General features: G+C 50.1%; 1 protein-coding gene across 2 annotated transcripts in view; it reads right to left on the bottom strand.

Annotated features, from left to right (window-relative positions):
* Window positions 1-2,745: 2,745 nt before the first annotated feature.
* Window positions 2,746-16,934, bottom strand: part of HIP1 (huntingtin interacting protein 1) — a 147,666-nt gene continuing 133,477 nt past the window's right edge. Inside the window, exons 23-32 of one of the 2 annotated variants that reach the window (XM_032430641.1) lie at window positions 14,957-15,067; window positions 14,114-14,172; window positions 13,450-13,543; window positions 12,239-12,339; window positions 11,869-11,974; window positions 10,575-10,698; window positions 10,085-10,146; window positions 7,426-7,534; window positions 6,607-6,688; window positions 2,746-6,314 (exon numbers count right to left, since the gene is read on the bottom strand). In XM_032430641.1, coding sequence (XP_032286532.1) covers window positions 6,636-6,688; window positions 7,426-7,534; window positions 10,085-10,146; window positions 10,575-10,698; window positions 11,869-11,974; window positions 12,239-12,339; window positions 13,450-13,543; window positions 14,114-14,172; window positions 14,957-15,067 — 819 coding nt within the window. In that variant the 3' untranslated portion in view covers window positions 2,746-6,314; window positions 6,607-6,635. The remainder of the gene's footprint in view (window positions 6,315-6,606; window positions 6,689-7,425; window positions 7,535-10,084; window positions 10,147-10,574; window positions 10,699-11,868; window positions 11,975-12,238; window positions 12,340-13,449; window positions 13,544-14,113; window positions 14,173-14,956; window positions 15,068-16,934) is intronic. The other variant, XM_032430642.1, reaches the window with a different exon arrangement.

The raw sequence follows: 16,934 nt of genomic DNA, 5'->3' as shown, positions 1-16,934 counted from the left end.
TCAGCCGCTTTCCGTTGTCTGCATGGATCTGCTCCTGCCTCTCTGTCCAGATTCAACTTATTTTTAAAAAATATTTAATTATTTTATTTATTTGAATAAATAATATTCAAATATTCATGCGCGTCCGGGGGGGGGGGTGTGTGGAGGGAAAAGAAGAGGGGAAGAATCCCAAGCAGATTGCGCTGAGCACAGAGCCCCATGCGGGGCTCGACCGCACGACCCCAAGATCACGACCTGAGCTGAAACCAAGAGTCAGATGCTCAACAGACTGAGCCACCCAGGCACCCCCAGACTCATCTTGAACCACTGTCTGGGCTCTGGCTGTACTGGCCTTTCAATTCCTTTAATGGCCCCCAGGGCCTTTGCACATGCAGCTCCTGCTACTGAGAATGAGCTTTCCCTCCCTAGTTATTGCTCAGTTAACACCCCCTGACACTCTGTACCTTAGTTCAGCTCTCAGTTTATCAAGGAAGCATTCCTATAACTGTCCTCCCATGCTCTCAGAGCATTTTGTTATTGCGCTCACTCTAGACATACAGTTGGCCTTTGAACGATGTGGGGGTTTAGGGTGCTGACCCCCCACACAGTTGAAAATCCACGTGTAATTTTCGACTCTCCCTAAACTTAATAGCCTACTATTGACCAGAAGCAGGACCAACAACATAAACGGTCAGCGAACACATATTTTGGATATGTATTACATTCTGTATTCTCACAATAAAGTAGCTAGAGAAAAGGAAATGTTAAGGAACTCCTAAAACACATTTACAGTACTGACCATATTTATGGGAAAAACAAAATCCACATATAAGTGGACCCCCGCAGCTCAAACCCGTGTCCTTCAAGGGTCAACTGGAGTTACAAATTTGTTCTTGTGATTATTTGATTACCCTACTTGTTTCCCTGACTAGCCTCCAGAAGGGTGGGTCTGTTTCTGCTCTCCACTGTGTTCCCAGTGCCCGACAGAACAGACCTCTGATGACACATGATGCGTGCATGCAACTTTTGAGGGTGAGGAACAGAATGTCTTCATCTTTGAAAATTTTAGTGCTCACACAATGAATGGATGCACAAAATGTGTGTATAACTAAGAATGCAGTGTAAAAAGAGAAATCATTCATTCACCCCAAAATGCTGACAGGCCTACCTACTGGACCTTCAGGAACGCATTAGAGACTCAGGACAACCACGGTGGGCAAGATGAACTCACTTGAGACAACAGTACAGAACACGCCTCAGCTCTGTGCCCTCAGCTTAGATTTCTGCTATGCTGTCCTCCCCCTTGGCCATTCCAAGCCTTTGTTCCTTTTTACCTTGGCAGGGCCACCCCTACGCCCCAAGCAAATTTGGTCCATCCGTATAAACCCTAACTCCCGCCCCTCAATGCGTATCATTCTAGTGGCCTAATCTCACGAATCCTTACAATGCTCTGCTGGCCAGTGACCAGCCAACCAAGCTGCCTTCTAGAACTGGGGCCTGGCCACAGGTTGCTGGGAAGACCTCTCGGGCGTGAGTACCAGAGCCTCTGGGGCATCTGGTCAAGGCCATGTGCAGGTGGGGGAGTTGAGGGCTGGGGTACACCTGGGAGAGTCGCCCTGCCTGGGTGGCACAGCTGGCCCAGGCCAGACCCGGGCCCTGGAAGGCACTTCAAAGCTCAAGGCAGTCCTCTGCCTGGCTTCCTGGACCCCTCAGCTTCACACTTGAGCCCTGGAGTGATCTGTAAGAGACCGGTGACCAGGGTGCCTGGGGGGCTCAGTCGGTTAAGCGTTTGACTTCAGCTCAGGTTAGTCTCAGGGTCCTGGGTTCAAGCCCTGCATCCAGCTCCTTGCTCAGCCAGGAGTCTGCTTCCTCTGCCTCTGCTCTTCCCCCTGCTTGTGCTGTCTCTCTCAAATAAAATCTTAAAAAAAGAGAGAGCTGCGACCAAGGTCTGTCCATTCTCTCATCAGTGGCTCTTCAGAGGCAACCGGCTCACCCTTGCATTCTGCTGCAGGGAGCAGAAAACCCCAGCTGTAGGCAAGCATTCCCCATTTCTGTGTTTATCCAGATCATCTTCCCACTGGGCAGTCCTCTCCTTACTTGATGAGTCATTTGCGCAATTCTCCCACTTATCATCCTTGGGCTTTCCCCACGCACCTCCCTCCCTCAGATGTCCCCTTGGCTTCACGCACCAGCAGCGCGAGGTTGCAGATAATGCTGCTGGTGAAGTTTCCGTGCAACCAGCCCCGGCCATTCATCAGCTCCCCCTGCAGATCCTGTGGTAGCTGGGACTGGCTTGCTCTGAATCCCCTTATGACTGGCATCTTCTGTCCCTGAGCAGCAGTTGTCCCATCCAGTTTTAAGGTGACAGGTTCCTTTTGCATCTTGATGGTGGAGAAAGTTGTATCCATAGCCCGAGACGCCAGATTTTATGCACAGACCTGGGCGTCAAGGTAAATGACAATACTGACCATTCTGGCATGTTCTGTTTGATCATTCCCAAGGACAGGAGAAGGTATAGGGGACGGAATGTGACTGAGGAGTGCAAACCAGGTTCTCTATAGCAGCTGTATTCTTTTTTTTTTTTTTTTTTTTTTTAAGATTTTATTTATTTGAGAGAGAGAGAGAGAGCACGAGCAAGCACAAGAGGGGGCAGGGTCAAAGGGAGAAGCAGACTGCCCCTGAGCAGGGAGCCTGATGCGGGAATCGATCCCGGGACTCTGGGATCATGACCTGAGCTGAAGGCAGATGCTTAACCAACTGAGCCCCAGCAGCTGTATTCCTCACAAGCATTCCTATCTTTAAGATCTCCTCCCAGAAGTGCAGAGGTTAGGTGGGATTCGGTGAACCCCAGGAGAGAAGTGTAGGCTTTTCACTGGAACCCCGACCCCAAAACTACGTTGGATGGTCAGTTAGCACCACCGTTCTCCATTGCCAGGTTGAAATATTTATTTGAAAAATTGAAAACACAGATGCAATGTATTATACAAAGAAAGGTCTTAATACCATAATAAAAGTATTGTTGGAAGGGAATAAGAGCCTGTCGCTACCTGCCCTGGGAAGGTAGGCACTCGGTGAAAAATGAAATCCATTTCTAAGAACTATTCTAATGGAAAACTGGGCGGGGGGGGAAGGTTAAAAACAGAACAGAAGAAAAACAAACCCAACCTATCCCTGCGAACCTAAATGTGAGAGTTTGTTATAAGTTATCAGCAAGATTTATCGGAACCCCCTCGGTTTGTCCCTAGGAGTAGTAATCAGCTTCATTTAGGGCCTTCAAACTGAGGTAGTTGAGGGTCACCTGAAAGACATGTCTGGAAATGATCTACTCTCAGAATCGGACCCAATGGCATCTAACCCATGATTTCCCGTTGCTTTGGCTCCTGGGGGCGAGAGGCTGTGCCACCACTTTGGGTTGCTGATCCTGCATTTGGTCTGACCCTGGGAGACGGAGGGGCATCTGCGGTGAAGGTTGGTGGGCCCGCAGGGGTGGCTGTCTAGGCTACAGACAGCGTGGTCTCCGGGGGACCGAGGACGGCGGAGACAGGCCAGAGCCGGTCTGGTTGAAAGGCCAATGCCAGGATCGAAGGCTTTCATTGGCAGGAAGGATTTCCAGACACTTGCAAAGGTGGTAGAAGGTAGCAAGAACTTGACCGGTGGCTAAAGACCAGGGTAAGTGGAGCCGGGAGACCCCTCCAGACTAAGGAGCTGGCCGAGAAGTGAGCATTTCCCAGGTGCAAGCTCAGGACCAGCTCCTCTTCGGCGAGAGGCCGAAGCAAACCAATCTGAGGATGAACGACATGCATTGTGACCCCCGTGGTACCTGGTTAACCCTGGTGTTGACTTGGCAGCTCAAACACTTCCAACGTTAAGGACATTCTGGGCAATGTTTAGTTCTTCCAGCCACTGGATTAGGGACTTAGATTCAGGTGGGACCCTAGGGATCCTGCTGTCAGCGGCAGAACTAGGCAACAATCTAAATTACAGTCTAATTTAAACTCCTGACTCAGATATAAAAGAACCCCACAAAAGGCAGGTCTTTTCTACTTTTTTTTTCCTTATTATGTACACATACCCCCTTACTCTAGAGATATTAGAGCAACTGTATAGAAAATTAACTAAGGGATACGGCTGTCTTTCAACCTCTCATCAGTCCTAAGCCATTCTTTTGTTGTTCTGCCTTGCTGTGACCCAATTACACTGGCCCATGGGACTTCAGTCACTCATGATGCTCAGTGACTACTTTAAAAGGCTATGAGGTTCATTTTTAGCCTTAGGATGTCATTCCCATTTGAATCAAGTATTTCACACCAAGTATAAACACCCTTATTTGAGAAAAGCCAAGGTAGGACAATTTGATTTTGGCTAGAGGATGGGCCAGCTCCTAAGGCAAGTGAGGACAAATATAATTATGCTACCTCCGACGGATACTTCTTGTGTGACACGGGATTAGCTTGTGTTCCTGTTTAATCGCTTTCTTCACGGTTTTATTACTTAGGCTAAGTCCGCAAAGGTTTTAAAAATTACTATGGCTTCTTTTTAGAGGGAACGTTATTCAGAGAATCCCAGTGTGGTCCAATATACTAGATTTTTCTCACCACTGGTAATTCGGAGCACAACAGTTCAGCCGAGATTCTGGAAGTGAGGACTAGTCCACTGTGGAAATGCTGACCCACTCTGAGACCACACCGATTGGCTTAATTGGCACAACTGGGCCAGGGGCGCCACACACCACTCCTTCTGAGCCTCGGATGGAAAAACGCTGAGCACAAAGAAGTGTTAAGCATAAGACCGCTCATCTTCTGCGGCTGACCCCTCTTTAGCCCAACGTGGAGATCGCCTGTCTGAGTCTTGGAATCTGAGCTAATGGGAGACTGTTTTTTGAGTGCCCTACTTAGAAAATGCACAGAGAGGAAGGGGGAGGGTGGGGGGGGAAGGAGGGCGGTTGATTCACAGTGATCAAACAGGGACCTCGCCACCTGTCACATAGCAACACTTAGCAATGCTCCTGTGGGACAGGTCCTGGGAAGTGCTTGTTGGCTTCTACCTAGGAGTTGCTACAGATAAGGAAGGAAGATACTGTTTGTCCAAGATCGGAAGGTCACTTAAATGCTGGGGTCTGTCCGTCTGGAGGTGGACAAGTGCTGTCAGGCTGCCCGCCCCTAGGAAGCTGTTAATGCGCCCTCTGTCCTCATCCTGTCCGGGCAGCAAGGGCCCGGGACGTGTGGCTGGAAGGCTCAAAGCCAGTGGTCCCCCTTTCTCGGTTTCCCTGACCCAGGTGCTCTGAGGAACCTGCTCGCCTCGGGGTCTAGGCCAGTAACAGACTGGGAAGCATGTTGGCCTGGTGTCTGATTCTTGAAGACTCATGACCTGGGCCAGCCATGCAGCCCCACCATCGCCACACCTCAAATCCTGATTGCTCAAAGCGTCTTTCTGGAGGCTGCCGCCGCCGCCGAACAGAAGTTAGTAATAAATATTAAAGGTACCCAACCAAGCACAGGGTTCTTTCCTGCCGGGAGCAAGTTTGCCTGATCTTCTGGGTCTGTCCCTTAGGTAGAACATGGAATTATCTTCTTCAGGTTCAAGAGGATGCCCAGGCGGCCAGTTGGAGAGAGGAGTTGGAAAAGCCCTCATGCGCTCCCTCTCAGGGTCCCACCTGGGCCTGAAGGGAGGTGGCACAGAAAATTTATTCTGGGGTAAGGGTGGCTACTCTCCCCAGCACACTCAAGCACATGATAAGGTTTTTCAGCCTGGGCACCAGCAGTTCCCAAGAAAGGGGTCTCCTGAGACCTGGGTTGTGTGCACCCCTCCTTTCCCGCATTCTTTACCCCTGGTCAGAGGCTTTTAGCTGGGCTCTCGCTTTAGGAAGGAAAGGCACTCGCTCTGCTTCTGCCTTTGGAGGAGAATGGGGCCGAGCAGCGGTGCCCACCTCTGGGGAGTGGCCTTGGCTGCCCCAGACTCGCTAAGCGGGACACTCAGCATGGAGGCTGGTGTGGAGCACCAAGGAGAAGCCTGAGCAGCACCATTGCTGTTAACTGCTGTGGTTAGGGGCCCCCGATGGCTCAGAGCTCCAGGGGTGCTCCCTTTGGGAGAGTTGGCTCTACGAGGGAACACTGAAAGAAGAAAACAAAAACAAAAACAAAAACAAAAACCCAACCAACCACCATAAGAAGCAGTGGGAAATCCATGGAACTGCCAAGAGGGGAGAGTTGCCTCGGCGTGCTCGGCCAGGACGCTCCTGCTGTTCAGTTGGCACAGATTTAGGACGGTGTCCTGGCTTGGAGCCCCGCCAGCCCTCTGACGCTCACGAGTTGGTGCAGATGGTGAAACAGAAAAAGCTGAGGAGAAAACAGAGAAGAAAAGGCGTGAGGTGGACCCTCACCAGGGCTCTTAGAAACAGCGAGCCGCTCGGACAAGGCCACCGAGCATCTGGGGGTCTAATGGCAGGCAGGATGGGGAGGGAGGTCCTCTCCGCAAGGGGTGGCCCTGGTCCCCCCCTCCTCTGTGGAAGACAGTGACTGGGGTCCCTGGCACTGGACAACGGGAGTGGTGTGGCTGCCACTGGGACTCCCGTGGGGCTTAGGCCGTGGCTGGCGAATAACACACACACAGACAGGCCACAAGATTTACACTCGGACGTGTGGGGTGTCGACGTGGCTCTATTCTTTTCCGGTGTCCGCTTCATGCAGTGCAGGTGGAGACGCTTCGGTTCCTGAAAGACAATGATAATTTTTGGTTCCTAGCACTACACGTGTGCACGCATTCATTTCACCAACAAAAACGGCCACCATGTTGGGCTCTCCAATACCTCACGCTCATAACCATCTACTCCCTGAGTTACGTGCCCAGGAAGGACTGGTATCCATCTGTGGTTGGCTCCCAGAGTCAGTCAAGACAATGAGAGTTTGCAGTCCTGGTCATGATCAAGTTGGCCGCTTTGGGCACGCGGGAAAGCAGCAGACTCTGGGTGATAACGCCTCTCTGGGCTGGTGGGCCCACCATCATCCCCTCACTGTACCCCATTTCTAGCCCCTGACCCTTTCTCTCATGCGGCCATTGCTGCCCACTGCTGATTCTAGTCAGTCACTGAGGCTTGTAATCCCCTCGCCCCATCTGCGGGCTCTTCACTGACCGCCATCCATTCATTCACTACTCAACTCTAGGCACACCAGGCTAATTAGGCCTGGAAGGGAATGGCTGCGAGGGAGTGACGAGCCCACTGGTCAACATTAAGGTCTTGAGAGGTGACAACAAAAGCTTTCAATTCACCCCAAATTATGCCAGTTTTGGGGCTTGAACATTATTTACAACTGAAGAGGAAACACGCTCTGTGAGTTGAGAGGGGGAAGTCAGTGACCTGAAGGGCGCCTCATTCTGTCACGTCTGAGGGGAAGGCCCTCCACGCACCCTCCCCTCTTGGCGCCCGCGCTGGCCCTCAGAGAGGCCCACCTTCTTCCCAGCCCTCGGCAACACCAGCGAGCTCGTAGTGCTTTTTTCGAAGCTCTCCCAGTTTTTGACGCTCCTTCTGCAGGTCATTCTCCAGCTCCAGCACCCTGACCTGTGGGAAGAGTGGAATTTTTTTTCGAGCAGCGATCTGACAATGGTCTCACTTTGACTTAATCCCTCTCCTTCTCTGCTGATTTCCTCTATCCTCTCCTGTTTACCCGTCTATCCCAGTGGCTCTTCCGTTTCCTCACTGGGACCCTCTCCTGGAGGTGATGCTTTATAGCCCCAGTGGGTGTAGGGCTCATCTCATGCTCCTCTGACATCTCTACCTGAAAGCAACTCTGACATCTAGCCTATATGTGTGGTGTGTTCCAATCCAGTTCCCCTTCTGCTTCAATCCTGCTTTCCTGGAAATCCAGGCAAGAGTCAGCTCAGATGGTTCTTCTATCTCTGAGGGGCTGGTACAACTTAGGGTTATCATCATACAGGAAAAAGCACAGTCCTACCAAGAAAAAGGCTGGTTCCTGGTTACCCCTACTCCTCATTAATTCTAGTTATTTTACTAGTACTAATACTAGTTATTATTTTATTAATTCAAGAAATGTTTGCTGAGCACCCATCATGTACCCCGGGCTCTGTGGCAGGTGCTGGAGACGCGGTGGTGCACAGACGGACAAGGTCCCTGCTTACCTTGCAGGGGGGAAAACACAAACTCACGAACAAGAACAGATCAGAACGTAATGAAAATGACACAGGGTCACGTGATAAAGGCCAAGAGTGATCAGCAAATGCTACTCAGGCAGGCGGGAGCTTGAGGTATCGGAAGAACAGAAAGGAGCCCCATGTGGCCGACGCATGAGCGGGGAGAGGGTCACGAGAGGCGAATGGAGAAACAGGCCAGGATCATTTCATCCAGGGCCCCAGGGTTGGGGGCAGGAGTTTGGATATTAACTCTTAAGTGTGAAAGGGAAGCCACTCGAAGATTTCAAGCAGAGATGTGACATGCTGTCATTTATGCTTTTAAAAATCTGTAGAACCTGAACAAACTCTACGGGGTGGGGCGAGAGTGGTTAGGCGGTTCCTTTTTTTTTTCCTTTTCAAATTTTTTATTGTGGAAAATGTAAAACCATATGGAAAGATGGAAACGATCTGGCGAACCCCATCATGGACCTTTCACCAAGTTCCACCAACTGTCAACCCAGGGCTGGACCTGTCTCAGCAATGTTCTTTCCTATTCTCTGCCCCCAACTGCCCCGCCACCCGGCCCCACCATGGGACCACTTGGAAACAAGTCCTCGCATGCATTGCAGTTAAGCTGCCTTTACAGTAGTTCAGGAGAGAAACGATGGTAGCTCAGGCGGGGTTAGGAAGATGGAAAGGAGGAGAAAGGTTCAGGCTTGGAGAGTTGGAGTTGACAGGACCTGCTGGGGGACTGGATGTAGAAGGGTAAGTGGGAAGGGAGGACCCAAGGATGACTCCTAAGTCTTAGCACCCAGGTGTGGGGGGTTCCAGTTACTGAGGCGGAGAAAACAAGAAGAGGGGCAGATCTGGGTGGGAGGGAAATCGGGAGCCCTGGTTTGGACCCATTAAGTTGGAGACGTATTTGGCATCAAGTGGAGAGATCAAGTAGGCAGCTGGACAAGCACAGAGCTCAAGGAGAAGATCGAGGCCGGGGAAAAGAATCTGGTACTTATCAGCATATAGATGGAATCTGCAGTCAAGCGGGACTGGATGAGCCCAGTAAGCAAGACAGTGTAGATGGCAGGGACTTGCACCTGATGTGATTTTTCCTAAAAATGCCAAGTGACCCCCACAGAGACTTTCACATTCTCAATCTGGACTTTACCCCAAGACTGGGACCAGTAATTCTAGAACAAGGATGTCAGGTCTTTTTTCAGGATCCCACTGATTCCTATTTCTCCACATGCCATAACTTTACGAACTGGGAGAAATGGCACTGCCTTTGATGGGTTCTCAGTGAATCGATTTTTCTTTTTTAAACCAAGGTCATACACAAAGAATTCATATCAGAATTTTTCAAAAAATTGCCAAAAACCAAAACCAAACAGAAACAGACTCATAAATACAGAGAATTGGGGGTGGCCAGAGGGGGAGGGGGTGGAGGAATGGGTGAAACAGGTGAAGGGGATGAAGAGGTACATTACCAGATGAGTGAGTCATGGGGATGAAAAGTACAACATAGGGAATATAGTCAACAATATTGTTATGACGTTGCATGGTGACAGACGGTGACTATACTTCACGTGGCGAGCACCGAGTGATATAGAGAATTGTCAAACCACTGCATGTATGCCTGAAAGTAATGTAACATTGTGTGTCAACTCGACTTAAAAAAAAAATCATCCATCGTAAGACATTAAATACTAGCTGATGTCCGCTAGGAGATCCCTGATGGTAACGGTAAGGGGAACACCAGTCCGAGACCAGTGAGCCACAGTTAAGATTCTGAACTTAACCCATCGTCTGTCTCCACCTCCACTGTCCCTTCCAGTGTCATTTACATTCATGCCTGGGCTACCGGGTCCATCTGTGTTTGTTCCCTCCCCAAGTCTCTCCCCTACTGGCTTCTCTCCATGGGGATAATACTTGGGATCGATGTCACCGGCAACTGATGGAGCAGACGTGGAAGCGGGGATCCTACCTGGGAATCCATCTCCTGGCGTTTGATCTGGGTCAGTGTCATGCTGGAGAAGTCCATATTGTCTGCAAGGGCGGAGGGAAGGTCTTGTCAGGTGACACCCTGGCCGACTGTCTCGCCTGAGAGGCGGCTGATACCAGCACTCTGCTGAAATGCTCGCTAGTTCCCAAAACACATGTGAAAGTCACTGATGTATAGACGGGGAGGAAGTGCCCTGACAGGGTAATGAGGACTGGGCGCGCCCCTACCCCCCAGCCCAGAAGAGTCCTGTCTTTGAATCCAGAGCAATCGCTACATGAAAAATCGACCTTAAGGCCTGTTGCTATGGTGACAGAAACAGCATGTGTACGTGGTGTCCCCCCTTATGAGAAAGTAAGTACACACGTAGAAAAGATGAACAAGAGAGAATGTGGAAACGGAATTGTGGGAAACTGGGGACATAGAGACTAGCTGAACAGGATGGATATGAAAAGCAGTGCTTCGGGGCGGCTACCTGTCTCCTCAATCTGGGATTTGCCCGAAATGGTGGAGGCCACAACAGTGGCGGTGGCCTGGTTCACCCCCCGTGAGGCCTGCTGCAGCTGGGCCAGGTTTGGGCTGTCCTTATCAGCTTTCACCTGCCAGGACCAAGCACAGTTAGGTTCACACAGCATAGGGCAGCAAGGACAGAGTCAAAGAAGTTGGTCCAATGGTTCCTAACAAACATATGGGATCACTAGGGGTCACTAGTCGACTTCTTACAAATTGCTTCCTATAAGGGGCGTGTGTTGTGGCTCAGTCGGTTGAGTGTCGGACTCTTGCTTTTGGCTCAGGTCATGATCTCAGGATCGTGAGATCGAGCCCCATGTCGGGCTCTGTGCTCAGTGGGGAGTCTGCTGAAGATTCTCTCTCTCCCTGTCCCTCTGCCCGTTTCCCACTTGGGCATGTGCACGCTCTCTTTCTCTCTCTCAATAAATACATAAAATTTTTTTTAAAAGATTTTATTTGTCAGAGAGAGAGAGACACACACAAAAGCACAAGCAGGGGGAGTGGCAGGCAAAGGGAGAAGCAGGCTCCCCGCGGAGCAGGGAGCCCGATGTTGGGCTCGATCCCAGCATCCTGGGATCATGACCTGAGCCGAAGGCAGGCGCTTAACCTAAGGCTGAGTCACCCAGGCATCCTAAATAAATCTTTAAAAAATGCTCTTATAGGGTCAACTCCTGGCATATCTCTAATATGAAAAATTACTCCTGGCTTATTTGCTTGGTAGCCTCAGACTCTAGCTTTATCAGTTCTTGTGATAAACTGTTCTAGTTGCGGACACTAATTTGGGACAACAATAAATAAGGATGATAAGGACGCTCCCCAGAGTACTATAAAACTCACAGACAGATTTTGGTAACAAGCTTTGTATTACGATTAGTTGGGGGCAATGGTTCAAATTTGGAGACTTCAGGAACCTCAGAGCCGAGCCAGGGAACCAGCTCACGGTGCTGACACATTCCTTATTTGAGTGCTCCTTGAATGCCTGGATTGCTAATCAGAGGTCGGCATGGCTGGGACCCTCAAAGGCCACTTGTCACAAAAGCGCTGAGAGCCAAGAGGAGAGCCCGTGTGGCGAGCTGGGCGGAGGAAAGGCTCTCAGAGGAGTGGAGGAGGGGACCCTTGAGAGGCAGAATTTTAACTTGGGACCTCATCTACCTGGACCCTGGATAAATCATCTGTTCTTGGGGCAGGCTCCACGGTCCCAGTAGTCTCCAGCCTCGCCGGACCTTACAGTGCCCTGGGGAGTCTGGTGCAGGTCCTACCTTAGAGGCAGCCACAAGCTGGGCTGTGCTAGCAGCGATTTCGTGCGAACACACCATCAGTTCCTCAAATTTCCCTCTGCCTTGCACCACCAGATCGGCTGCATCCCTGGTAGTCAGAAAGGGACAAGACAAATTATGTCACGGACAGCTGCAACCCCTTATGATCCCGCCTCCAGAGAGCACAGCCGGCCCGGCCCATCCCTGTGCAGCCCCAGGAGATCCAGGCTCCCTTTCCAACTTTCAGTCCCGTTGACTTCCCTACCAACAGTTCATTTCCAAGGGGCAGACTGTTTGCCCTCGGTTGCTGTCTGGGATGGGTCGATGGAACTGGGGGTGGGGCTGAGGAGCCCTGGGAGTGACAGACACTTACACCATGACAGTGGCTCCCCAGCCCACGGCTTTGGAGGCCGAGATGAGTCCTTCCGTCCATCGGGAATTCTTGGCATAAAACTCTTTAGGCGATGCTGTGCCCTGAGGAAGTGAAAGGTAGTAACGACTAGCTTTTTCTCGAGGGCCTCCTATGCCCCAGTTGCTTTTATGTCTATTACTCCCATATGGACCTCACACCAACCCCAAGACGTAAGCATTATCACCCCATTTTATAGATGAGCAAACGAAGACTCAGAAAAGCAAAGATACTCTTCCCCGGTTCATGCAGGAGATAAGTGGAAGTAAATCCTAGGCGTTTCTGACTCCAAAGCCCGTAGCATTTCTCTTATATCACATTTCCATGTTGTATATATAAGAATCTCTATCTATTCACGTGCACACAGGAACAACGTGATCCAAGAGGAGTCTAACCGCTCGCCACGATTTGCCAAAAGATAAGAGTACTCAGTGAATAATTGAAGCAAATTATTTCTCCTTGGAATTTTAAAATGCTTTCATGCTTTGGAAGTATCTGATAGTCTTGGAAGTCACAGGTGCTCCTTGCTTGGTCCCTCTCTCTATTTTGGGGATAGAAAACACCCCCTCTTGGACTGATAAAAAGCACCACCACTAAAGCAGATAAGGCTGCCTTCTTTGAAGGATAGTGTTCAGGTCCGGAATCCCTCCCTGGGCCTCTGTCCCCTGAGCTACAGCTGCACGCAGGGTGTGAGAAGGAAACACACAAGCCGAGGAGGGAGAAAGCCCAGTGAGCATGTCGACCAGAGACTGGGGCAGAGTCTGTCTGTGAATAACTGTCAGCGGACTCTGCCGCGGGAAGGAGACATGGCCGCGCTCACTAGGAAAGGTTAGCAACCAGGCCGGCCCTTCTGATTTGCCCAGTTTTCAAAACCTCTCCCTTCCACCTCTGAGGGCCCAGGCTTGCAATGCACACGGGGTTTCCAGAGCAGGTTCCAATGATGTTGCCTGGGTTAATGACCCTGCAGCTGGAGGCTGAGGCTGACTGCCCTCTGGGGACCTGGGAGCACCCCAGCTTCTTCCCATGGGCATCTGCACCCTCAGATGCACACCCAGGACGAGATGGCAGCACCCGTGGATTTTGCTGAACGTGGATGAGTGTATTGAGTAGGCACAGCCTCTCGGTGAACTGGGAGTCTGTGAATGACCTGTCCAGGGGTCCTCACCCATGCTTACCCGGCCACTCTCCACTATCTCTCTCTGGAGGTCCTTTGAGGCCATGATCAGGACCTGAATAGCTTGCATTAGGCTTGTACAGGAACCAAGGATCCTAGGAGGAAAAAAAAAAGTTAGGGACACAGAAGAGAGACCAAGAGGGGCGCCTGGGTGGCTCGTTGGTTAAGTGACTGCCTTCAGCTCAGGTCATGATCCTGGAGTCCCTGGATCGAGTCCCGCATCGGGCTCCCTGCTCGGCAGGGAGCCTGTTTCTCCCTCTGACCCTCCCCCCTCTCATGTGCTCTCTCTCTCTCTCTCATTCTGTCTCAAATAAATAAATAAAATCTTTAAAAAAAAAAAAGAAGACAGACCAAGAACAATGAAGGAGTCTGTTCTCTTTTTCAGGCCTAAATACAGGCAAACCTGGGATGGGAAAGGTGGGGGGAATACACCTTCACGGAAAGGCACGTGAGTAGGGAGACTTGACTGGGGACAGTTATGTGATGATTCTCGGGGTTTCTCTTCCCCTAAAATGCAACGGCAATATTATCATCAAGAACACCATTGTCGACAACTACACAGACTCATCCGTTGCCCATGACTGCTACTGTTATAATTAGTATAATCCACTGCAGGGGAGACTCATCTGATCACCTCGAGGTGGCCCCACACGGCTCGGACTGACCTTTCGTTCACCTCCAACTGGACTCCTGTGTCTCCAGCTCGGGATTTGCTGAGCATCTCCTGTTAAAAAGAAGCAAGGTTTCTCAATACATGGTGGGTACTGAGTGCTCACTGGCATCCCGAGACACCTTGTGTCCAACATCCTGTGGCAGCTGAGAAACCCAAATCCAGAAGGGCCCATCCACGTCCTGGTGAGTCGGGAAAAGAATCCAGACTTCTGATCTCTTCAGTGGGAAGCAGCCCCAGCAGGCTGCCTCTACCATCTGTGAGTGTCCATCCCAGGCGGACGTGTGCACAGAATTCTGGGAGCTATGGCACCCTGCCAACGGGGAGCAGCAGATCCCAGGTCCCAGCAGCAGGTACTCGCCCCAAGGCAGGCAGCCTGAGTCTTCCACCAAAGGAGCGCTATGGAACCTTTCCAATGCCGCCCACTCAGTTTTTCCCTGGGACAATCATGTCTGCTGATTTCACGGGTGCCTGCCGCTAAGAAAAGTGTGCATTATCTCCTTTAACTCTTACAAAACCCCTCCGAGGCAAGTACTATTACCACTGCCCCATCATGCAGAAACGGGACCTTAGTGAGGTTCGTGGAACGACCTATTCCAAGGGACATGACTAGCAAGTGGTCAGCCTGGAAGTATGACGCAGGATGAACCGACACCAAAGTAGGTGGGGGGCTACTCATTTTCTATCCCTCAGGGATCCTGGGGAGTTTGGGTTTTGGTTGGGCTCATAAGGGGCCTCGGTAGCCTTCATGAACAAGTCAGAGACATCCAGTGGGCAATGTCACCACGGGGAAGCTGCAAGAGCCTCGCTTTAGGAGACGTGCCAGATGCTTCCATACCTCGATTCTGGCCGTAGCAGTTTTGATGGCAGCTGACGTGGCAGCCATCTCCTTGTCCACCAGGTCCCCTAGCTCCTCCTGTTTGATGTCCAGGCCTCTGGGCAGGAGCTCCTGGGAACAGCATCACAAAGGCTGCAATGACCCTTTGACCTCCTCCTCTCTGTTCTCCCATGGCAGAAAGCAAGGGAGAAGGGCCCTGCCACATAACACACTTCTGGAACCCACGGAGGGGCCTCCTGTGCAGGCCTCGTCTGGAACTCGCTACTGCGTGAACCCCAGAACCTCACACTCCACCCCCCTCCTTCTAGAAAGCCATCCCTGCCTAAGCCCACAATGCCATTCAGTTGCAGCTGCTTGGACCCTGACCTCACAGTTGCACGGTACAGTGTATTTGTAGCTTGGGAGGTATTTTATTTTAAGATTCATTTATTTGAGAGAGACAAAGACAAAGAGACAAAGAGCAAGAGTGGGAAGGGCAGCGGGAGAGGGAGAGAGAATCTCAAGCAGACTCCACGGCTGGGCACGAGCCTGATGTGGGGCTCGATCTCATGACCCTGAGATCACGACCTGAGCTGAAACCAAGAGTCGGACGCTCCACCGACTGTGCCACCCAGGTGCCAGTTGGGAGGTATTTTAAAAACATCTTCAAATATCGGTGACGCCTTCCAACCAGACACTCTGCCTCTTACTGGACTTTGCGTCCACAGAAATCATATGAGGCAGTTACTAGTCCTGTTTTACACATGGGAAGCCAAGGCTCCGAGAGGTCAAATGTCTTGACCCCAGTCACACTGCTAATGAATGGCAGAGAGCAGGGATTTGAACTTGGGGCTGATGGCAAAGCCTGTGAATTGTGAAAATATTATGTGTTATACCTACGAGAGTACAAAACAGATATGAATGGTTTAAAGAATAAGAACAATGGCCCACGTATCTACCACCCAACTTAAGGACTAGCTTAAGGAACGTTATCAGTACCTTTGAAATCTCCTTTGTATTCTGCCCTAACTCCATCTCCACCCTCCCTGCTTCCCACCTCAAGATAAACACAGAATTCAGGAGAATGCTTACTTTTTTTTAAAACTCCCTATGAAGGCATCCTTAAACAGTATAATGTTAAGTACGTATGTTTTGATCTTTATTTATTTCTTTTAAAGACTTTATTTATTTAATAGAGAGTCTTAAGCAGACTCCACACTGAGCGCGGAACCTGACTTGGGGCTCGAACTCATGACCCTGAGATCATGACCTGAGCTGACACCAAGAGTCAGATGCTAATTGACCCACTGAGCCACCCAGGCGCCCCTGGTTTGATTTTTATTTAAAAGGAATCCTACTCTATGCATTTTCCTATGACTTGCTTGTTCACTCAGCAGTCCGTGTGTCCTATAATGTGGTAATTCTATCCCCAGGCAAACACCCTAGAGAAACTCTTACATCAGGAGATATGTACCAGAGTGACCAAATACACATTTGTGACAGCCCCAAACTGGAAAGAACCCAAACATCCATCAACAATAGATATATAGCTATATAACAGATACGTAAATAAATATAAACAGATACATAATAGATGTATAACTTGAGCTATAGTCACATGACGGACTGCTACAGAGCAGTGAAAATGAACATATCTGCATGGATGAACCTCACATACAGAATGCTGGAAAAAGCACGGTGTAGAAGAAAGTCTGTAACACACAGAACTAAAAATGTTACTTAGGGAAAAAGGACATAGTTTTTCTATTATCTTCACTTGGAACCCTGATGAAACATTCTACATATAACTTCTACACTCCAGCTTCTAAAATCTGTGCCACATTCTATGGTAATTCCTTCAGTTCTATCATCCAGTTCACTAATTCTTTCTTCAGCTTTGTTTTAACCTGCTGTTGGATCTCTATACTAAATTATGACTTTCAATGATTATATTTTTCATTTCTAGAAGTTTGGTGGTGGTTTTTTTTACTTTTTTTTT

The sequence above is a fragment of the Phoca vitulina genome, unplaced genomic scaffold (genome assembly GCF_004348235.1).
Source record: "Phoca vitulina isolate PV1807 unplaced genomic scaffold, GSC_HSeal_1.0 scaffold45, whole genome shotgun sequence".
Classification (NCBI taxonomy): domain Eukaryota; kingdom Metazoa; phylum Chordata; class Mammalia; order Carnivora; family Phocidae; genus Phoca; species Phoca vitulina.
Note: the sequence above shows the minus strand (reverse complement) of the source record. Positions and strands in the feature narration are given on the sequence as shown.